Genomic DNA, 24,638 nt, shown 5'->3' with positions numbered 1-24,638 from the left:
TTGAGCAATGCGGTGAACATTGGTTTGTATAACTACTTCTCTTTAGTATTTCTGCCAAATGAAAGCTGACAAAATTGAGTCATATCCAATTATTTGCCGCCATCCACATCTAGTTGACTGGTTTCTGTGACAACTACTATTGTGCTGCACTGATTTCGAAACCTAAGAGCTACTGTTTACAGCACACACAAAGCCTTTCCAGTTTGCCCACTCTAATTCAAGCAAATCGGCAGAGCAAAAGAAGTTCTTTCAACTCTCCCACTCCAATCTAAGTTCTTAAGAGAGGATGTGTGCCACACTCACCCATTGACTCTTTCATATATCTTCTTCCAGAATTGTCCACTTAAACAGGATCTTAGACCCTGTAAAACTCACAAAAATCAAGCAAATGTGCTGTGATCACAAGGTTTACCCAACACATCGCTATCACTGGCCCCTTGGTAGCCATCATCACTCAGGAACCTCTTAATTGAAGTGCACACAGGCAGTGCTTGTTGTACCAGGTATAACACCAGCTCTAAGAGACTACTCCTGCTGAATAGGACTGCTAGCTACGGAAACTGATGCACAAAAAGTGTGTTTTCTACTTATGCAATGCTTGTCATTTTAATTAAAGCTATCTTAGGAAAGTGAAGATATGTCTAGTGGGCAAAGATGATTCTTTTGATGGCTTGGCTTGTGCTTTTGTTCTTACAGCTAAGTGAGACCAGTGGCTTGGCTCTACCATGGCTCAGTCCTGACTAGGCTCTTCCTATCAGTTTGGTGGGTTGTACACTTGTAGAAGATGTTGCAGCATCTGTAGCCAAGAAAGGTCAGGATTCAAGATACATCCTGGAAGATCTATCATGCAATGTGCCCTGAGCTGGACTACACGGTGTAAGCCATCACTGAACTCTCTGCCGCCTTTATTACCCCTTCCTGCACGTCAAGACAGCACAATTGAAAGAGAGTTTCCACAAAGCGTATGGCCAGCGTATCACCTGCCTTATGCAAATTAAAATTAAAATCACCAAGAATGGTTGAGTTAGTATAAGCAATACATTTAGGGGCTAATGACTGGTCTAGGGATGCTATAAACTCACCTGCATATCCTCGGGCGGTAGACCAACTCCCCGAGATAAAGTGCTGCACTCCAACAGAGAGGCTAAAAACCAAGGGCTTCTGCTCCAATCATCTCATCTAATTTAAATGTTTTATAGTTGTATACCTTTTTATACATAATGGCAACTCATCCCTCACTCTTTCCCACCCCGTCTAAGTGAACACACACATGGTTTGCACTGGATGGCAAACTGCAGATCTGGACAGGAGTCCTTGTTCATCCAGGTTTCCTTCATGAAATCACATCCAGACTCTCCTCTAACAAGTTAAATATGTCCGAAGCATGTTTATGCAGGGAACGGATTTTAAACCGGGTGGCCTTGAATTTTTTCTGATTTTTACTTGGGCCTAACATACTATTGGGCTTCTGATGCAGGAGATATAGACTGTGTTTACATTTGACACAAGAAATAGGGCCAACACAGTCTAACAGAAAAGGGCTGCACAAATGTGGTGCCCCCCCCCCATACCTTTCAGTTCAGAAGCTGTATAAGTCCTTCTTATACGCAGTCGGGACGCGGATGAGCGCAGACAGGCTTGCCTAACATGCTAGTGGTGTACCCGCTGTACATGTGTGCTGCGGCCATTAATATATAGAAGGGAAAAATACTGCTGCTAATTATTTTGGCACTCTAGAGCGCGCTTAGCTCAAAATGTCCCGCTAGTGCCCCTCCTCCTAGTTGCACAGACCTGTACGCAAAGTGCTCCCCACCCACAGCTCGTCAGATTTCCCCTTGCATCCTTTCCAACAATGTGATAATGTTGGAAAGACAAGACTCTTTTATTAAAAAGGTCAGGGCACCGTTTAAAAAGAGAGTGTCACGTCGTCTCGCCTGACCCCTTTGGGACAGGACAGGCGAGCAGGAAGAAGGAACAGGAAGTAAGGCAACAGGAAAAGGAATTAGCCTGTAAGTCAGTCTGAGGCTGACAGGGAATAAAGGTAGACGTTCCTATAAAGCCTCTGTCTCGGTGTGTTTAATTTGAAGAGTGATCCTGACAATGGCGACGAGGGTGGGATGTTCCTAAACCCCACTAATTACAACATCACTCAGCCAACCAGAGTGGCCGACCACCGAGCCCAGCAGCCTGTTTTGCCGGCGGCGCGAGGAAACAAAGCGCGAAATTCAAATCACCGTCGGCGCTGCCAACACCGACTCAGCGTCGGAGCTGCCGCTTTGTGCACTCACCGAGGAGCCTGGAAAATCCTTGAAGCCGAGGGCCACCAGCCAGGAGCAAGGGGAGCAGGAGCGCATATGCCAGAGCGCTGCCCCGCGTGGTCCCGACACGAGCAGCCTGAGAAGCCTGAGGCGCCCGTGCAGCGCGAGGAAGAAGCTGCCCGCATCCGCGGTCAAGAAGCGAGGGTGAGTCACACCCGGCAGCCTCCCCTGCGACGCCAGACCAAGCAAAGGCCCGAATATACACGGCAGCAGCGTCAAGCAAGGCGCAAGACGTCCCGCGCGGCGGCCATCTTAAAGTCAGGCGCCGGCGCAGACATAACCTACGAATGCACGATGGCGGCCATCTTGGGGTCAGGCGCCATGTATTAAACAACACCCCAGCTAGTGTAAAAGAGCGCGAAAGTCGCGCAAAGACGCAGAAAGGCCCAGAAACCTCAGAAAGACCCAGAAACCTGCCAGCCACAACAAGGAACACGTGTAGAGACGCAGAAAAACCGGGAAACTCTCTCAGGATCCCACATTCACTGCGTAGCAAGGTAAATTCACCCATCTTTCGAAGAGGATACCACAGATGTCCAACACATCTCCTGATAGCTCATCTGGAGGGAGTAACACCACAGGCCCAGCTCCACAAGCAAACACATGAGGGCCATCCAATCCGGGCGACGCACCTACCATGGCCAACAACCCCATTGGTGCCTCGTTCATGCGCCAACCTCAGCCACTACCTCTAACACCAGGCAACAGCATGGGCCCAACGTGGAAGCGTTGGAGTGAAGATTTTGAGGACTATATGATAGGTTCCCGGGTGGAGGACTCCAAACAAAAGATAGTGGCGCTGAGGAACCTGATTGGCCCAGACATTGCGCAGATCATTAAAGAATTACCTAATGTAGCGACCGCCACCTATGATGAAGTAAAACTCGCTCTTGACAGACAATTCCTCCACAAACGCAATGTGGATTACGAAAGACATACCTTTCATCTAGCCACTCAAGAAAAAGATGAGTGCATGAGTGACTTCAACATGCGCATCAGAAGACTAGCACAGTATTGTGACTTCGACAACTTCAAGACAGAAGATGCCTTGAGACTCCGCATCATTGGTGGATGTCATTCTGAAACCCTCCGTCGACGACTCCTGAAGAAACCATATTCGCTGGAGGAAATCGAGGAGCTAACTCGGATAAACGACCAAGCGGAAGACTATGCCAAACGAATGGGTACGCACAAATCTGACCAGAAGGACCACGCCCTACGTGTTCAGACTCACAGATCATCTAAGTCATCCAGACCGACGTCAAGCTCCCACAAATCCCATACCTCCCGGAAAACACCGTCCAAAGGAAGCTCACGACACTCCAGATCCGCCAAGTCAGCGCCCACCTGCTACAGATGTGGTCAGGACTACCCACACTCAGGACAGTGTCCAGCAATTGGCCAGCGGTGCCATCGATGCGGGAGAGACAATCACTTCGAAGTGGCATGTCAAGCCAAGCAGTCAACTCACACTTCATCGACCAGAGGCCGTGACACTCGCCATCGTGACACCTGCCACCACGCAAGAGCCATTAAAGGGAGAGAAAGTCGCTCCTCCAGCTCGTCAAACTCCAGCGTCCAGTCCGCCTACTCCAACCAGTCAAGAAGTCGCTCTGAGAGCATTTATCGGACCAGGCACCACGCAACCGACTCATACCGGTCACGCAGGGACACATCCAGTGAGTCTTCCTCATCACGCACCCCAACATCTCAAGACAGTGATGAATACATCTGCATGGTATCTGATCCGGACCGTCTAAAACGATACCCGAAGCTGGATATCCTGATAGGAGAACATCCTGCAAAATTTGTCCTGGACTCAGGGGCTTCGCTAAACTACATCTGCGCTCTTGAATATTATAACATGAAACAGAGGCCCAAACTAACACCTGCCGCCGTCCGCATCTTCACGTGGATGTCACGCAAACCCCTACCATGCCTAGGCCGATTCCACACTACCCTCACCTTCAAAGACCGGACGATCGATGCGTACATCCATGTGGTAGAGGGTCCAGATGTAGCAGACTGCCTTCTCAGGCTACCCACGGCAGAAAGACTCAAGCTGGTAGAACTCCTCTACATGACGGAAGATGCTCCTGACATCGTAGCAAAATTCCCGAACCTCTTCAAGGGCCTCGGGAAACTGAATCATTTCAAAGTAAAACTCCATATCAACGAGAAGGTAACACCTATCGCCCAACATCACAGAAAGGTGCCGTTCCACCTCCAACAGGCCGTTGATGATGAGTTGCAAGATCTACTCCAGACTGACATCATCGAACGCACGTCAGGACCCACGCCATGGGTGTCCCCAGTCGTGGTGGTCCCCAAGAAATGTGTAAATGTATTGGCATTTATATAGCGCACTACTTACCCGTAGGGTCCCAAGGCGCTTCGACCGCTGCGAAACCCTTCCTGGCTTCCCTGAGAGATGGTCCCTTAATGGGTATCTCCAGGGTGAGGCCAGGCATCCCCGGCGGTCTGGTGGGGCCGTTAGTGAAGATGAGGCAAGCTAATGCCCAGAGTTGCCGAGTGTGATCGCTGATCAGAGTGGGCACCAAGGCGAGAGAATTATCGAGTCCGCTGACCCTGGTCCAGAAACCTGCCGCGCCGGGAATCGAACCCTGGTCCCGGGCCGTCCTCTGCTCTCGGGTCTGCCGCCTCTAACCAGTGAGCCAACCTGCGCGCACCCAACACCGCCATTGAGCGGGAACGCCATCCTGGGCCGCACATCAGTGACATGATCACGAAATTAAATGGCGCCACTGTATTCTCCAAACTCGACCTTAATAAAGGTTACCACCAACTGGAGCTCCATGAAAAATCGAGATACATCACTACGTTCACTACGCACCAAGCCTGTTCCGGTATAAACGCCTGAATTTCGGCATCTCCTCGGCCGCCGAGATCTTCCAGGAGACCATCAGACGGGTCATCCCCAACGCCTTCAATTACAGTGACGACCTGCTAGTGTTCGGCAAAGACCAAACTGAACATGACACTGCGTTGGACAGGGTCTGCCATGCGCTGTTGACCGCGAACCTGACCCTCAACGCCGGTAAATGTGAATTCCACAGAGACACTTTGAAGTTCTACGGCCACATCTTTTCCAAAGAGGGGATGCGACCGGATCCCGAGAAGGTAGTGGCACTTGCAGACACCCCAAAGCCTCGAGACGTGAGCGACCTTCGCTCTTTCCTCTGCATGGCAAGCTACTGCGCGCGCTACATTCGCGACTACGCCACGATCAGCTATCCTTTACGTGAACTCACTCGCCAGGGACAACCATTTGACTGGACTGACTCGTGCCAACAGGCATTTAACACCATCAAACAAGCTGTTGGGTCCGCCACAAATCTGGCATACTTTGACACCAAGAAAAAGACAGAAATCACAGTCGACGCCAGCCCAGTGGGCCTGGGCGCCATCCTAGCTCAATACCGTGATGACTCGGATCAACGCCATATCATTGCGTACGCAAGCCGCAGCCTCACAGACACTGAAAAAGCCTACTCCCAACCGAAGAAAGAAAGCCTGGCTGTGGTGTGGGGGTGCCAACACTTCCACTTGTTCGTCTATGGCAAGCACTTCACGATCATCACGGACCATCAGGCCCTCATCACCATCTTCGGAAATCCTAACGCAAAGATGCCACCGCGCATCGAACGGTGGGGCCTGCGCCTGCAAGACTACATCTTCACAATCATACACAAACACGGTAAAGCTGAAAACCCAGCTGACTTCATGTCGCGCCATCCCCTGGCCGGGGCCCGGACTGCCCTATCTGTGGCCGACGAATACCTCCACTTCGTCGTTGACGCGGCCTGTCCACCCACAGTCCCCATTGCTGCCATTCAAGAAGCATCCACGCTCGACCCACTCATGCAAGCTGTCATGGCCCGCATCCGCACAAACTCCTGGAGGGATGTGAAACACTCGCCACAAGACTCTGACCACCTGCGCCAAGATCTTGCCGCGTTCCAACGATTGCGTGACGAACTTTCCATCAGCGACAATGGTCTTCTCTTGCGAGGGGGGAGGATCGTGATTCCACTCAACCTGCGTCAAGGAGTCATCAACTTGGCACATGAGGGCCACAGAGGCATCAACGCGACCAAGAAAGCCTTGAGAGAACGCGTGTGGTTCCCCACACTTGACCACATGGTGGAAACAACCCTGAAAGACTGTATGACCTGCCAGGTGGTCAGTCGGGAAGAGCCTCCAGCACCACTACAAATGTCAGACCTCCCAGAAGGGGTATGGCAGCAAGTAGCAGTTGACTTCTTCGGACCACTGCAATCAGGACAATACATCATTGTCATCATGGATGAATATTCCCGATTCCCCTTTACACATCTAATACCATCCACTCGAGCAACAACAGTAATCCCGATGTTGGATGAAACCTTCGCTGCATGGGGCATTCCGTTGCGCGTAAAAACAGACAATGGACCGCCATTCAACGGACATGAATTTGCAAATTTCGCAACCCACCTCAACTTCAAACATAAGAAAATCACCCCATTATGGCCACAGGCAAATGGCATGGTGGAACGATTTATGGGAACACTCAAAAAGGCGATCCAACAGACCGAACTAACCCACAGAGATGTTCAACAGACACTAAATGAAGTGCTAAGAGCATATCAAAACACACCACACAGCACCACTAACCAGTGCCCAGCCACCGTGATGCTAGGAAGGACACCCCGAACCCGACTACCTATGATGGACTCCGCACCTCAACAGCGGCATGTCACCGTCGATCACAGCACACTAGTCGAGATAGACCACAGAAACAAGCACAGAATGAAGACATACGCGGACCAGCGTAGGCATGCCAAAGACACTAACATCCAAGAAGGAGATTGGGTGATTGTCCGAAGTGATCGGCGTGCCAAGGCAGACAGCCGATATTTCGACATTCCCTTCCAAGTTGTCAAAAAGAAAGGGACCATGATCACGGCCAAAGCAGACCATAAACAGATAACGAGAAACATCTCACACTTCAAGAAATGCAATCGGGACACCCGGCGAGAAACATCGTCGAGTCAAACCTCAAGTGAATCTCACAACCAAAGTGACAGCTGCAACCAAGGCCCTTACAGTCCAGCCAGGACAGTGGAAGTCACAAGCCATCAGAGTCAAACGTCAAAGCGAGAGAGACATCCTCAACGTCTCATCAGGAAACCTCGACGACTGGTGGAAGAAATGTAGTAGAAGTAAGACTCTGTGAAACAGGGGAGATGTCACGTCGTCTCGCCTGACCCCTTTGGGACAGGACAGGCGAGCAGGAAGAAGGAACAGGAAGTAAGGCAACAGGAAAAGGAATTAGCCTGTAAGTCAGTCTGAGGCTGACAGGGAATAAAGGTAGACGTTCCTATAAAGCCTCTGTCTCGGTGTGTTTAATTTGAAGAGTGATCCTGACAGAGAGGACAGTTTGAAAAAATACTTTTTGTGCAAAATATAAAAGCAACTATGTGCAACCTAGCGCCAGTGCAAACTAGCAGAAATCATTTCAGTTAATTTTAGTTAGCAGCGTATTTTTGGGTGTATGCGTAAATTTGGTGCAAAAATCAGGAACACTACAGTCCTGTTCAAAACAATACACAGAAATTCGACCCCCATCCAGAATTAGCAAGTCGGAAACTGACCGACCTGCCTCAATTCCCTCTGGAATACCTATAAGTTGCGAGCCTCCACTGCAGTCATTAATATATAGGAGGGAAGACTCCTCCTGCCTATTATTTTGAAGCACTAGAGCACACCTAGCTCAAAATGGCACCGCTACATGTCTCGCTAGTGCCCTTCTTCCCAGAAGCACAGCCCTATATGCGAAGTGCTTCCAGCCCACTGCGCGTCAGATTTTCCCCTGCGTCCTTTCTAATAATGTGATAATGTTGGAAAGACGAAACTTATTAACAAGCATTTGCAATGCAATAGGTCTCGCATTAGGAAAGTTTGAGCTATTGGTATTGTAAATGCACATTTTTTATTTATGTGTTGGTTTTGAAAATAGCTTAATTAATAGCTTTGTCATTTACCATGCCAATAGTTTTAACTTTCGAAAATGTGACACCTATAGCATTTGTAATGCAATATGTGTTGTATTTACGTGACTTAGATGTATTGATTTTACAAATAACAATGGCTTTCAATTTTTTTAAATAATTAATACTTAAATAAAAGTTATTGTAATTTATAATGGCAATAGCTAGCTTAAACTACTTTTAATAACTTTTGTGAAGATTATGTTCAGTGTATTTTATTGTGACGAAAATCCAAGAACAGAAGTGAAATATTAACATCTTTTTGTGACATTTGTAATAAAGCTTGAAACATTGAGAGAACATATTTAAACCAGTTGTTGTTGAATGGTTGCACAGATCGATGCTGTGGTGGCACTGAGTGATGTTGTGGTGCGACGAGTGATGTTGTGGTAGCGCATAGTGATGTTGTGGTGCCCCTGAGTGATGCTGTGGTGGTGCTAAGTGATGCTGTGGTGATGCGATAGATAGATAGAGTGAGTGCGATAGATAGAGGGAGGGCGATAGATAGATAGAGGGAGGGCAATAGATAGATAGATAGATAGAGGGAGGGCGATAGATAGATAGAGGGCGATAGATAGATAGAGGGCGATAGATAGACAGGGTGAGGGTGATAGAGTGAGGGCGATAGATAGAGTGAGGGCAATAGATGGAGTGAGGGTGATAGATAGAGTGAGGGTGATGGATAGAGTGAGGCTGATGGATAGAGTGAGGGCAATAGATAGATAGATAGAGTGAGGGCGATGATAGAGTGAGGGTGATAGATAGAGTGAGGGTGATAGATAGATAGAGTGAGGCCGATAGATAGAGTGAGCTTGTGGTGCCTTGTGTAGCTGGTGCTGTTGAAGGACTGTGGAGGGGGGAAGACACGTCTGATGTTGGTTGAGGTTTGCAGTCTTGTCCGAATCTGTGTGATCCGTTATCACACGCCTCAGCAGCAGAATCCAGTAGCTAGAAGCGCCCACCACTGTATTTCAGGCTTCAGGTTGCAGTGTTTCCTGATATTCTTTTGATGAGGAGAGATCGCATCTTAAACAGAAAATAGCTCGGCCGCAAAAACTGCATGATCATAAAAAGGTAAGATACTGCTCCATCAGCTCATGGCAACAAAGAGTGCTAGATTGCAGCTCGGAGCTGATATTACGGCACTCCTGCTGTGTTTAGTTTTTGTTTGTTTTAGTTTTTTACCCGTGGTGGTGGTTATGGATACTTCCGTTATTCCTTCTTGCGCACTCATTTTTGTGAAACAGCAAACTTGCATCAGAAGAAAAGTTCCCATGTCCCCTCGATAAACCAGTATACAATTTAATTAAGAACAGTCAGCATGAAGTGCATTCATGTTTGGCTATTTACATTGTGTATTATGTAATTTAAAAAGTATTATTTACAGGCGTTGTGTGCCATGGAAGGCAGCCCTCAACAGCACACCACATCATTAAACTCCACTACATACCACTCTACAACACAAAGTACCACATAATTCCAATACATAAATACACTCCATACAATTACACTGCTAACTAGTTCAAGCCATATAAATCCACAACATACCATATACATATATACTCCATAACACATAAGTTAGAAACATTGCCATTTACAACGCCAATAGCACCAACAAATACAAGATGTATTACATAAGTAAAAAACATTTCTATTTACAATGCAATAGCTCCAACACCAACAATGCAAGACCTATTTCATTTCCAATGCTTGTTTTATTTTGTTTCTATACCAGTCTTCTGCCATTCCCGCAGCTTCATACAGCTAATTGCAAACCACTTGCATTGTAAAGTTACCACCAATAATAAAATATCTGCCATGCCAACATCCAAGCAAGTGCTTAATTTCCTCATGTGTTGAAACGATTATGAGGGAACCGATAACACTGTCTGCCAAAACAAAATAAACATGACACTGTATCAAGCTAAGACTTGCCGCGCGTCTAGTTGTTTTTAACTAACGAGAGACTAGCACGTCCTGTAACCGCCAAGACTCGTGACACTGGGAAAACATGGTAATGTCTAATTTTCTTTAAAACCTATGTATAACAGTAGATCTATATCGTCTAATATTCTTGCTCTGGTTTGCATTGTGATGTACATGTACGTGCAGCCCACACATTCGCGTTATGTATCGTTGCTTTGTTTTTGCAAAGCAACCATTCATGATGACGTTTCGAGTGGCACAAGCCTCGGTACTGGCGTAAAATACTTAAGTGCGTGGTCGTAGGGCGGGCGGGCGGGCCATCTAACGTCACTAAATACGCTTATGGGAAATGCGAGAACTGGGAGTGTCACAAATAGAAAGGGCGTTGTACTTTTTTGACGAAGCATGGGTGGGGACGAAGAGATAACAAGTGTGTTCCCAGTCCAATGCCCCTGTGCACTTTTTTTATTCTTTCTCTCCCAAGCCTGTTTTAATGTTTGTATGCCTCCTTTAAACTAGCCACTGTGAGGTACCTATTAAGCGACGAAACAGCCCGGCGCGTCAGTGGCAGCTTCGAGATTTTCGACACACGGAGAAGACCGCCATTACAGCCACAGCCAAGCCCTCGTGAGCCCCAGTGGGCGTGGGCAACTGTGAGCGGGCAAACAGCCCAAGCGGGAAGCGCACGACCGCTGCACGCGCACAGGGAGAAGAAGCGCGTGCCACGGCTTCTGGGCTGAGGCGGTAGTAATGGAAACAGAAAAAGTCTTCACCCAACGTAGTTTCGAAGGAAAAAAATAAAAACTCGCCCACTCCCAGCCAAACACACTGAAAGAATATCTAGAATTACGTCAATGCCCAGCAAAGAAAGATTTGGAAAAATATATATATGTCACATTTTATGTCGCCTATCACATCTACACTTATGAACACAATAACGATTTGAAATAAGCCTTTTTAGAAGTTAGTCACCGACCTCTGACACTTTAAACGTATAATCCTTATAGTAAGCATATGTGAGATTGGTTACAACCCAAAAGCTTTAGTTTTGAATAGCAGTTCATGTTTAAGTTTCTGGGAGTGAAGATCGGCGCTCCTGTGCAAAGTACTAATAAACCCGTCACAGGCAAAGCACAATCAGCCATGCCTAAAATACTCTTGTTCTATTGGTAATTTAAAGTACCGTAATCGGTGTTCATCTGTGAGAAGCTCAGCAAACAAGCGGAAAACGAAAGCCGTGGAAAACCAGCCGGCCAGCAGTGAATAATTAGGGGAGAGAGAGGGGAGGTGCTGGGGAACAGATGGCCGTGAAGCAGGGGGCGGGGCAGCGGAACCCTTTGAAGTCACGGCCTGCGGCCGTGATGGCAAATGATGCTGGCAGGGGAAGCCTGTGGGTGAAATGCAAACTCGACCACTCCCAGCCAAACACACTGAAAGAATATCTGGAATTACGTCAATGCCCAGCAAAGAAAGATTTGGAAAAATATATATATGTCACATTTTATGTCGCCTATCACATCTACACTTATGAACACAATAACGATTTCAAAAAAGCCTTTTTAGAAGTTAGTCACCGACCTCTGACACTTTAAACGTATAATCCTTATAGTAAGCATATGTGAGATTGGTTACAACCCAAAAGCTTTAGTTTTGAATAGCAGTTCATGTTTAAGTTTCTGGGAGTGAAGATCGGCGCTCCTGTGCAAAGTACTAATAAACCCGTCACAGGCAAAGTACAATCAGCCTTGCCTAAAATACTCTCGTTCTATTGGTAAATTAAAGTACCGTAATCGGTGTTCATCTGTGAGAAGCTTGGCAAACAAGCGGAAAACGAAAGCCGTGGAAAACCAGCCGGCCAGCAGTGAATAATTAGGGGAGAGAGAGGGGAGGTGCTGGGGAACAGATGGCCGTGAAGCAGGGGGCGGGGCAGCTGAATCCTGCAAATGCTGCTGGCAGGGGAAGCCTGTGGGTGAAATGCAAGCTCGCACACGAAGGAGCTTGTGGTCACGTGATTTCACGTGAACTTTCGAAAATCCGCTCGTAAAAAGTCAGCTTTTGGGTTGACAACAATAGGTCTGAGTTTCACTCGACCTAAAAAAGGCAGTGCATAGTTTGAAAAGGGTGGAGCGTTTTAAACTTACTTTTTGTTCAAAATATAAAAGCAAATAAGTGCAAGCTAGCGTCAGCGCAAATTAGAAGAACTCATTTCATTTTAGCTAGCAGCGTAATTTTAGTTAGCAGCGTACGTTTGGTGCAAATTAAAGGAACACCGCCGTCACATTCAAAACAAATTCAACCCCCAAACAGAATTAGCAAGTTGGAAATCGACTGAACACTCCTCAATTCCCGCTCCAATAACAATAACGTTTATTGATTTATGAACTCCACTCTTTTACCACCACCACTAAAAGCATATTGTCATCCTTCGCTGTTCAAGCAGCCAGGTTATGGAACTCTTTACCCCCAAACATAAGATACAAGTATAACTAGCTTATGGTCAGAAGACTACTCAAGAGTTGGCTTTTCCCCACATAACTATAATACTCAAACATAAATATATAGCATATCCCTGTTTATTATCTGGACTATATATGTGTACCTAGATAAATGTATTCCTTTGTAATAATGTGTATAATAACTATGTTTATAAATAGATAGCTGTTCGTTAGCTCTGCTTAACAAATGTACATATTCCTTATAGTTATATATTTTCTATGTTAAACACGTACATAGGCCACTGCATAAATAAGTACATTTTTATCATAACTATCTACAAATGCTGTACCATTGAATTGCCAAAAAGAAGAACTATTATGAATTATAAAAATAGATAAATTAGCTTAAAGTACAGTAACACTTGAAAGTCTGAGTTTATTGAATACAACTTAAATCTACACATATTACCTTCCTTATACATATATAACTTTCATGTACTTATGTATCTTTATATTTATTACTTTAATTCTAATTCAGCATCTCAAATTCACTACCCTATATCTCACCCTATAACTCTCTCAATATATGCTCTACCTCCACTCTCTGACTCATCCCAAACCTCATTCTGACTCATCCCAAACCTCATTCTACAACTCTCTCCAATACACTACGCTATTTCTCACCCTATACCTCTTTCAAAATCTACCTCCACTATTCGACTAATTCCAAAGCCCATTATACTACTATGATCCCCAAAATAACCCTTTCTTGTCTCTTCCCTCTTCTACTTCTCCTTCCATAATCTCAAACCTCTTTGACTATTTGGATCTCCCAAACAAGCTTTTCTAAAACCTTCCCTCTCACTCTTCCCCCTACACCTCCCCTTTACTCATCCCAAACATCCTCCTACTGCTATGATCTGCAAAAAACACTTTCTAGACACTTCCCTTTTCCTCCACTATCCTTTTCAATCCGACTAACAGACTCACATGTCTACCGCTCAAATTAATTTCATATTTCACTATACTAATACCTCACTAATCCTGTTTGGGTTCCGCAGTAGCATGCTACGTGCCGAAAAGCGCTTCAACACCTCATCAGGTATAGCAAGCGCTATACAAATGCAAGCCCAACCCTCTTCTATCCTTCCACTATCCTTTCTCAATCCAAAAAACAAATGCACATGTCCACCATTCAAATTAATTTCATATCTCCCTATACTAATTCAGCACTAATCCTGTTTGGGTTCCAGAGTACTAATTAATTGAGGCATTTAAATTGCGATTCATACCACGTGTGGGGTGTCAAAGCGTCTTTTTAGACCAGTAGCACTTGTGTGAAAATGCGTGATTGGAAGGGTGTGTTCATGATGTGTGTGAGTGGCCAGAGGTGCTCTTATTTTGTGTTGTGGCGCAACGCCTATTAGCGTGATGAGTATAAGGTGTGAGAGAAAGCGGGTAAGTTGTGTTGAGAAGCTGTGTGCTACAGAATAACAGTGGACACCTAAATGATAAGCGCAAACATTCCTCTATTAAAAAACTCCAAGTATCACTTAAATAGTCTTAAATAAAACGCCTATAATGTAATTGCAATGTTGTATTTCCATTATCATTTTTCAAGAAGATAACGCTACAGGTGGGCTGGTGTATTTTTCAAGGCCAATGGATGTAAACTCTTGCATGCAGGTGAAGAATGACTTTAGACCTCCGACAGAACCACATAAACTAGAACTTTGAGTTTATTTAAATTATTAGCTACACATAGTTGAATTATTTTGTGTTTCGGTTTGGGAGACGATTTAAGGACGCTCAACTTGAAAATAAAACAAAAGGTAACTATGAAACAAAGACTATACAAATACAATATGGTTGCCTTTTTTAGAGTGCATGCACACAAAGACACCCAACTTGAGTACAGACGTAGACATAGATCATATTTTCATACATGTAGGCAGAGCAACACGCCTATGTGCACACAAGCCCGGTGCACACATACAAATATGCAAGCATCCAGTACGTACAGGCCAAGAAACACCCATGCACACAGATGGACAGAATGTTATGGACACAGGCCTACAAAGAGTTAAACGTGCACACATGCCAACAGACACTAATGCTCACAAACCAACAAACAAGCAATGCAAAGCACACACAAACCATGAGACACAGGCGGCACCTAAGTACACATAACAACAGCCAAAGGCTCATGCACACATGTCAACAGGGATCAAAGTACCCATAAGCACAGAGGGATGTATGACGTTACAACGCATGCTTTTACCACGCATGCCTTTACAACGCGGTTTTTACATCGCAAACCTTTACAACGCATAGCGCTTTGGGGTGCTGGATAGTGAATAGTTTAATTTACTATTCCAACTCCAGTCCCCGTGGACACTAGGGAAGGTGTTGGGTAGTAAATTAAACTTATTCCCTATCCTAGAGCGCCCCCAGCGCAATGCGTTGTAATGGTTTGCGTTGTAAAAGTTGCGTCGTAAAGGCACTGCGTTGTAAAAGTTGTGTTGTAAAGGATGTTTCCCGCACAGAGAGGCATATAGGTATCTAAAAAACTTTGAGGGACCCAATAATACATACTAAAAGCCATACAGGCCTCTTGCCAAAAGACTTAAAGGTACCAATCGACATGGAGGTGTCCATTACACAAACGTTTACATTCCAGATTATATACACATTGCTACACACTTGTAGCAATGCCAAAAGACCAAAAGACATAAAGGTACCAACCGACAAGGAGGTGTCCATTACACAGACGTTTACTTTCATGATTATATACACACTGCTACACATGGACAGTAGAACAGAGTGCTGGAGAGATTGAAAGATAGGTGGATGGACTGATGGATAGCAAAAGACAAATGGATGCATAACTTTAGCTAGTCTTTATCTACAGAGGAAGTACCCTACAAGGGTGATAATGAATGGCATGTCAATGTCTATCTACTACTGAGCCTTCCATGGAGAAACCTCTTCTAGTGGGCAATAGAACACTTCGATCATTGGGTCTTTTGAACGTGTACTTGCTGCTGAGATTAAGTGCACTCTATGGGCCTAATTACGAGTCTGACCCGTGGTGGAGCTGTGGTGGCGGTCCAGCCACCACCGCACCGGCAGCCTGACTGCCCTATTACAGCTTGGGCGGTCGGACTGTAATTGGACCGCCGGCTCTGGCAGGGAACCGCCATTCCCTGGCGGTGGCGTGGCGTCAGAGGCTACGTAATATGCAGGTGCTGCCACTGCGATATCGCCATGCAGATTACAAGTTTCAGGCCCGCCAGCAGTTTCATGGAGGCGCGACCGCCATGCTACCCGCCGGACCACATAATCGGTTGTAATCTGGCGGGCACAGTGACCTTTGGCGGAGCGGTGGCGCGGCATTGGCACCGCCATACCACCGATCTGCCAAATGTCATAATTAGGCCCCAAATGTTCATTCTGTTCTTCACTTCTTAAATCCAGTCATACACATAATGTACAGCATTTCAGTACGTGTACTTCTCATTGCACTTTTACGTCACACTTATACTAGCAAGATCGCTCCACGCAGTCCGTCCAGGGCACACCATGTATCCAGCCCAGAGCTTTCCGTTTGCAAACCATTCTCATCAGTTGAATTCAAATGAAGCAAACTAAGAGTACAACTTTCATAATTTGCAGATTTGTTTACTGAAAGTATGCGGATAGAAACACAGTGATGGCCTTACACAGAGCAATCAGGTAACCCTAGTTACACTGGTAGCCTATAAGCCCTAAATTTAACAGGTTTCATTTTCTAGAAAATCCCTCATTTGCTGCTTATGGAAGTTAATTTCAATTACTTTTGTTTTCATCTTCTCAAAGAATAGTGGGACCTATTCACAGACTGCACTTTGTAGTGTGTGAAGTAGTACTACCGTAGCACTACTAAATGTCATTCACTAACCTATTTGGGGACACCTCTGCCTCTTCTATCTTTTTTACGCAGATATCTCACAAACTATTACAGTCCTAAAGGTCACAAAAAATATGTATATGTTCCCCAGCCGAACCTTGGAGAAATTAAATCACCACACATGGCCATTCACAGGTAAAGCAAAAAAACTCCCATAAAGAAACCTAAAGGAGGCAGGTAATTCAAATAACACCAGGTAGGAAACAATGTTAAATTAATTATATTATTTAAATGCCTACATTAAATATTTGCATATTTTTAGTGAAAAGGTTATTCAACATTAATAATTCCCTTAATTTGAATAGTTAACTTAATGAATATATAAAATTATATTTGTAAATTATATCTTTTTAACTTTTATTACCAATTAAAATAATTTACATAAAACATGACTTTTAATTCAGTTTACTAAACATGAAATAAAATTAAAAATGCTAGAAAGGCACACATTTTCTTTATTTTGTTCAAAAACTAATATTTATTAAAATATATATTAAATATTAAATACACATTCATTTTGACGAGTCAATGTGCTGTAACATATCATTTTCATAGTTCCAAGTTAAAAAATAATTATTCTACTTTCTATTGTTTACATTAAATAGCTGTAATCTTTTTGATTAATCCTTGATGATAATGCACTCTGCACTTTGCACTTTATGGAACTCATCATATTGGTGCTACCTGTAAATAATAGATGTTATGTATTGTATAGTAACCAACATGAGGATCAATGTACTTTTTTAACAATGTTCTTAGTATTTTTTGATGCTTTGATGATTCTGTGAATCGGATAAAGATGCTTTAAATAAAATAAATATTCAATACACATTAATTTTGACGAGTCAATATGCTGTAACATCATTTTCGTAATTCCAAGTTAAAATTCATTATTCTACTTTCTATAGTTTACCTTAAAGAGTTGTAATTTTTTTTAATTAATCCTTTTTTTCATTTTTACTATGCTATCCCAGTGGGAGATTTCTACTACGGTGACAGAACTCTCTGTATTTGAAAATGTAGTAGTAATAACTTTACACTCACCAAAGTGAAAATTCAGTCTTAGATACCTCCACCCCATGAACTGAGGGGAAGGAGACATTTAAGTCTACATTTAGGTATAAATATACACTTGGAAATTGTCAACACCAAAAAAGTGAAGTTACACCAAAGTGCAGTAGTAACTATACCTGTGAGTAAATATGCAAATATGTGTCTTTCACGTTTCCATTTTGCAAAAGCATAGATGACTAAATCAAAGGAGCTACAATCGAAATTATTTTACTTGGCTCGTCTCACATTTAACTTCCCTTCTTATATTTCCCGAGAGTTTTGAAGGGCAAATAAAGGGTATTGGGGAAGATGAGATCTCATGAACCACTTTGAGATTAGGGACTCATTTAAGTCAGGCAATGCAGCACCCCCACAGTGAAGCAGACTAACCTTCCAGTAATGTGTTTCAGCACCTCATAACAAGTTATAAAGTGCATCATAAAATACCTACATGACCTGAGGCATAACTGCGCTGTTTTACACTGTACCTGCAAGGTTAGCACAATATGAGCAATAGTTTTTCTATCTGCAAAACCTGTGCAGCCTGAGTGAGAGCCCTGCTGCCACGGCACCCTACCAGCGTAAGCTGAGTAACCCAAGTGATAGGACTGCGATCTTTACAATTTAGCTGCAGGGCCACTGTGGCCTAAGCTATAGCCCTGCCATCTTTACACCCTACCTCGAAGACCTGTGTGACCTGAGTGATTGCTCAGATGTCGTTGAACCCTACATAGTATCTGGGGTGGCTCCTCCGCTAAAGCGGAGGAGCGCCGCCCCACAGCTCTTGGAGCTGGAAAAATGTAATGATAATAAATTCATTATTATCACTTTATTTTTCGTAGGTTCGGAGCTGGGTTAGGGCGGGGCTGGTTGAACAGGGGAGGAGTGGCTTGCACACTCCAAGTGTGCATGACTGTTTGGCCGGCCGGCTTGGGCCTGCCAAACAGTCATGCGCACTTTACATGTTCCCTACAAATCTGCATTTCACAGCCTGGTGAGGAACTTGCCCAGGCTCCCATACCCCATCTGAGCACTGAACCTCAGCGATCAGACCAATCACAAAGCTGCACTGCAGTGTTGTGATTGGTTTATCGGAGGGAGGCTGTTTTTCTCCTGGTTCCTGCTGCGGAGATACAAAGAGGAACTACTGAGGAGAGAAGACAGAAGAGAGATGCTGCGAGGGGGTAAGTGTTTTTTCTTTATAGTTTGTACCACACGCCACCGCCCCCCACCCCTTTTGTTCCCTGCCAGCCGCTACTGCGTAGTATCAGAAGAAATACAACACACTGTAAACCATGCATTTCTCTGTGGGTGAAGCATGCTGCCAGTTTACATTTACAGAAATTGCATTTAAGTCCTAGCCTAAAATTTCCTTTTTAGCACCACCAAAGAAATGGCTGCATACATACAATGTTAGCATTACAAGCGTACTGGCGTAACTTGTGAATACACCCACAAAAGCGTTAGTTAGCACGAATCCCCCACACAGCATTCATTGAAATCTAAAAAGTCATACTGAACTGTTTGAAGCGATCAAATGAGACACGGTACTAGAGCTTGATGCACTACAAGGACCAGCATGCCTGTAAAGAACACGCCCATTGGGGCGGGAACTGTATTTAATGATTTCGATATTGACTGTCTCAATTCGCTCTTCTCACCATGAGGAAGGGACACATCCCGAAACGCGTTGGCGATATTGCTGGAAGTGGGGTCCCAGTGTACCTGAGTTGTCGTTTGGAATAAAATTGAAGAAAGCAACCTACCTGTGTGGTTCTCCGTTCTTTGAGCAGTTTCGTTTGGAATATGTAGTGGCATGCTCACGCCGCTGGAGAAGCCCCACTGCACAACAGCGGACCCATGGAGTAAGCAAACGAGTCTCCAGTGAATGGGAAGTAGTTTATATTTCCAAATGTAAATAGCAATTCAGCAAGCTGGCTCCCTGCTTCCTATCCTACTTAAGGAAATGAACTGTTTGAAGCGATCAAATGAGACACGCTACTAGAGCTTGATGCACTAGAAGGACCAGCATGCCTGTAAAGGACACGTCCATTGGGGCGGGAACTGTATTTAATGATTTTGATATTGACTGTCTCAATATATATACATATATATATATACATATATATATATATATACAAATTTGCACACTATACAAAGATTTTTATATTTTCCATGCATGCCATATTTTGATTGAAGTATTATAAATCAAATTGTACATTTTATTGTATATACATGAAATTAGGCACGGCGAACTTTATGTATTATACATGATATGATGTATATAATTGTGTACATATATGAATTGTCATTTAAGATATTGCTTAACATGTATGATATATTTAATGTGTTATTTATATATGTTGGTATGATGGATTATATATTTAAAATTTTAAATGTGAAATATGTTTTGGGTTATAGAGCATGTGCATATTCGTTTTATACCATGATTACTTATATATGCATTAACAGAGACTATCGGCCACATGCATCAACCTATTTAGGAAGTGCAAACGGTGCGAATCGGTAAATTCGGCCGTTTGCGATTCCTAAATAAGTTTTTGGGATACACCATGCATTTTTTGTGAAATTTGCTATTTTTTGCGATTTCCAAAAATGCGATTGCTTTTAAGGAATCGCAAATTTCAGATTCCTTAAAAGTAATGCATGATTGTGTTTCAAATTGCGAATTTGCAATTAGGGGGTGCAAATTACCACAAGGGTGAACCTCGTGGTAATTTGCGAAAATGTATTAAAATGCTCAAAATTGCATTTTAAAACACTCATGTTACAGACACACATGTCCTTAGGACATGTGTGTGTGAAACATGCACTTCAAAATACATTTCAGGGGTGCAGGGGGGGTCCTTTGGACCCCCCCCCGCACCCATGGAATGCATTAACATTTTGCGAATCGCTAATTGAAATTCGCAAAATGTCAATGCCTTCCCATTGAGGCCCATAGGAATCAATGGGAATTGCGAAATCGCAAATTAGAATTCGCATAATATTTGCGATTCGGTAAAAATTGCGAGTTTTACCGAATCGCAAATATTATGCGATTTAAATCATGCATCCCATTTTGCGATTCCTTATTTGCGATTCCCTAAAAATCGCAAATAAGGAATCGCAAAACCTTACAATGATGCATGTGGCCGTATGTTCGAGTGATCACTTAAGATGGCTGCTACATTAGACATTAGAGAATGTTATACATGCAGTCCTCTTTCCATTGCTATACCTTGGGTTGTGGCGCGAATTGGTGTTTTAAATTTGCACTGTTTAGCCTCCTCGTTTGTCAAGTGAGCAAGGACACAGCCTTGTGTCCGAAACGCGTCTGAGGCATGCACCGTTCCACATACTTTTGAAAACTAAAAGAAATCTGATACTGGCTTAAAACCGAGTCCGAGTTCCTGTTTCGGTGCACCAAGGCACTGGGGAAATTTTGGAGTGGATATATATATATATATATATATATATATATATATATATATATATATATATATATATATATATATATATATTAACATTTACAGAAATTGCATTTAAGTCCTAGCCCAAAATTTCCTTTTTAGAACCACCAAAGAAATGACTGCATACATACAATGTTAGCATTACAAGCGTACTGGCGTAACTTGTGAAAACACCCACAAAAACGTTAGTTAGCACTAATCCCCCACACTGAATTCATTGAAATCTAAAAAGTCATACTGACCGCGTCTGTGGTATGAGGTTGTTTTAGGCAAGAAGAGGAAAACATAATGAATACAAATTACAACGAAAACAAACAACTGAAGTTCAAATGCAGTGAGACACATCTTCCACTGCTTTACAAGATGTAAACACCCATGAGTTGCCAGTGAGGACATAAGCCTAAAGCGCCAATAACTTAGCCCGCTGCCACAAATTCAGCTTTTTTTGCATACTTTTATATGTTTACTTCAAACGCTTCTTCTCTGAGACATCCCAGTCCCATGACATCATCTATACCTGGGCTCCTAGCAGGGTGGGCGGAACCAATGCGCTTCTGAATGCTGAAATTGTACTAGCACGCGCCAGGTGAGAGACCACTCATGGCTACTCCTATGAAAGAAACCTTGAGCACTAGGCCTGTACTAACACACTACCTGTGACCTTCTGGACATGCTCTCCCCACAGTGACCTTACATTGCAGTGACTCCCTCGCACCACAGTGACAACCCACTATACTCAAGACACCTCACAGAGACCATCAGATGTAGGGTACTTCCTTGCAAGTAAACTCACCTTGCAGTGACCTTGCCCATGTGTCACCCCTTGCATTGGGGCTTCTCTCTCTAGGACAGGTAGGTTCCCTGCAGTGATGTTTCTTTTACAATGGAATTATCATTGAGTTTGCTACTCAGTCTGACCTTCCTTATGAAATTGTCCTGTTGCTGAAATGAAATGCTCTTCTGTGAGGCGGCCCGCCATTGCAGTGCCGCCCAAACACTGCAGAGGTCCTGTCTTGCAGTGGTATGTCTTTCACTGCACATAAACTTCCATTTGAGATGGAATTAATTGTCCCTTGCGTGGCCATTTTTGCGTATTCCCTGCAGTAGTATCATTTTTTAGTGAATGTAAACTTTTCTTTTAGAGAGAGGCATTCCAGCAGGGTCTTTCAGGCGGGCATTTCATGCTGTGGAGTGAAATAGTTGCATTTCGCGTATGCCTCCCTTGGAGACAAGTTTCCTATCTCTTTCTGTGTCTTTGAGGCTATGACCCTCCTGTACACCGACACCCCTTGGTCCTGCTATGCAGTGAGGCCGCCCTGCGATGACCACGTCCTTCAGCCCTCCACCCTGCAGCGCAGTCAACTCCCTGCAGCGCCCCTCCCCGCTATGACCTTGACTTTTCCCCACGGCCTTTCATGACGGGAAGGGGCAGCGCCCTCGCCACTATCACGGGCTCTGCGTCGTCTGGCCCTACATGTCGACGCCCCATCCCTATCGCCAGCGACTCCAGGCCGACCCGTCTGCTCGTTCCTCGCTCCAAAGGAAGAGGACGACAACACGCACGCGCCCTGGGGCCACGCGGAGGGGCCGGGACGGTCGAGCAGAGGTTATATGCGACCCTGGGCGCTGAGAGAGAGAAACTAAGCGGGGACAGGGGCGGACAACAATGCTAGCAAATGAAGGAAACCGATTTGTGGTGGGATAGTGGGAGTGTTAAGGGGAGACAGAGGAGAGTGACAATTGGAGGGACTGATAACGAAGACTGGTCTGTGTGTGGGATCGGAGGAAGTGTCACGTAGCTAGGTGACGCAGCACAACAAACTGCTGAGCTGGGGGGAGCAATGAGGGTTGGACGCTGTCTAAAGGACGCCGTGTCTCACAGGAGACGAATATTACTTAGTTTTGTTAAAACAGTTTTGTTAAAACTAAATTCTTGTCAATTAAAAAACACTCCGGAGCCTCACAAGTGCACTATTGAAAAACTCCTTTTATTATGGCGCGTGCGTCTGTCCTACTTCACGGGCCTTCAGTGCAGGGATGGAGGGAGCTCTACCCAGGCACCACATGTGAGGGGGGCGACCATTTCATATTAGGGATTAATGAGAAGGACTGGGCTGGGACAGCACAAACCCGCATAAATCACACTTCACACACATGTATGCTGGAATACACACGTCTGAAATAATGTGCAACCTACACACAATTTGTATCCACAGATTATAAAATCGCATTCCGAAAAATGTAACTCAACCCATGCGAACGTGTGTGCTCATGCACCCGTAAAATAGACACGCTAATTAGTTATATGCTTGCTACGAAAAATGAACGTGCATTCAGTGCCTATTTAAAACGTCCACAGAATACATGATACGATCACTGCGTATTCACATCACTCCCTACCCAGAAAAAACAACATATATGCACTTACCATAAATAACGCATCTATTACACGCAAAATACATACACAATGCACAACTGCAATACACGCTCTTATTCACAATACACAGAATGTCAACGAAATGCATGCGCAACACAATACTCACTACATGGCTACATGCATACATAAATGATACAATTAAGACGAAATGCATACGACATATTCTCACTACACACAAAACAGACTGTGACCAAAGAACATGAAATACATGCTTCATGTGTCCACATCAGACACACTTCAGGCAGTCCAATAACATCTTTACACGGGTTCTGTACAGAAGACATTGAGACTGAAGTATCATGCTCCCTGAACAGTGCAATAAAGCAACATTGCAAACGTATGGCGCGCGGCAGCAGCTTGGAGAGGCGCACCTACGTGCGTACACGAAACATGTCAAATAGTCCAGTGAGAATTACGAGGGTAATGCTGCCCATTGCTCCCTACCCCCTCCCTCCCGGTCTCTGGTGTGCCCAGAGGTCCCGTGGGCTGCGTGGGCGCGGAGCGGGGGGTATCGCGACGTTTGCCTAAAACGTGCCCCCCTTCCAGCAGGGTCCCGCCCTCTGCTGACATACCCCGTCCCAGCACTGCGGCATGTCGACGAGCGGGGCCGGGTCCTTGGAGCGGTGCCGCTGGAGGCTGACAGATGAGCGGACGGACGGGCTGGCGGGCGGAGGCTCTCGGGCGGCAGACTCTGATGCTGTGAGCGGCTCTGCAGTGTCTGAGCCCCGGAGGCGGTATACACCCAGCCCCACCCCCGCACGTGTCTGACGGACTTTTTTTATTATTTTGCTGCAGTAATGACAGGCAGGGGTTCTGAGTGGCTGAACCCAGCACCCTCTCACCCCCATTGGCTCCAGCAGGGTAGATCGATATGTGACTGAGGGATGCGGCCCACCCAGTGCCCACCCACCCCAACCACTGCCTCCCCCTTTCTTTAATCTGCTAGTGGCCCTGCTATGCATCGTTAAACCCCATTATTTTTACCCTTCTCGCACCT

General features: G+C 44.8%; 1 protein-coding gene across 8 annotated transcripts in view; it reads right to left on the bottom strand.

Moving 5' to 3' along the window:
• Window positions 1–24,638, bottom strand: part of NDRG4 (NDRG family member 4) — an 888,963-nt gene that overhangs the window by 264,964 nt on the left and 599,361 nt on the right. The window contains exon 1 of one of the 8 annotated variants that reach the window (XM_086947803.1): window positions 24,214–24,373. The exons of 6 other annotated variants lie outside the window; for them this stretch is intronic. In XM_086947803.1, coding sequence (XP_086803929.1) covers window positions 24,214–24,234 — 21 coding nt within the window. In that variant the 5' untranslated portion in view covers window positions 24,235–24,373. Of the gene's footprint in view, window positions 1–24,213; window positions 24,374–24,638 lie in introns of those variants that run through there. One more of the 8 variants, XM_086947802.1, reaches the window with a different exon arrangement.

Source organism: Lissotriton vulgaris, chromosome 12 (genome assembly GCF_964263255.1).
Source record: "Lissotriton vulgaris chromosome 12, aLisVul1.2, whole genome shotgun sequence".
In the NCBI taxonomy this organism is placed as follows: domain Eukaryota; kingdom Metazoa; phylum Chordata; class Amphibia; order Caudata; family Salamandridae; genus Lissotriton; species Lissotriton vulgaris.
The sequence above is the reverse complement of the archived record's forward strand: the minus strand, read 5'-3'. Positions and strand labels throughout refer to the sequence as shown.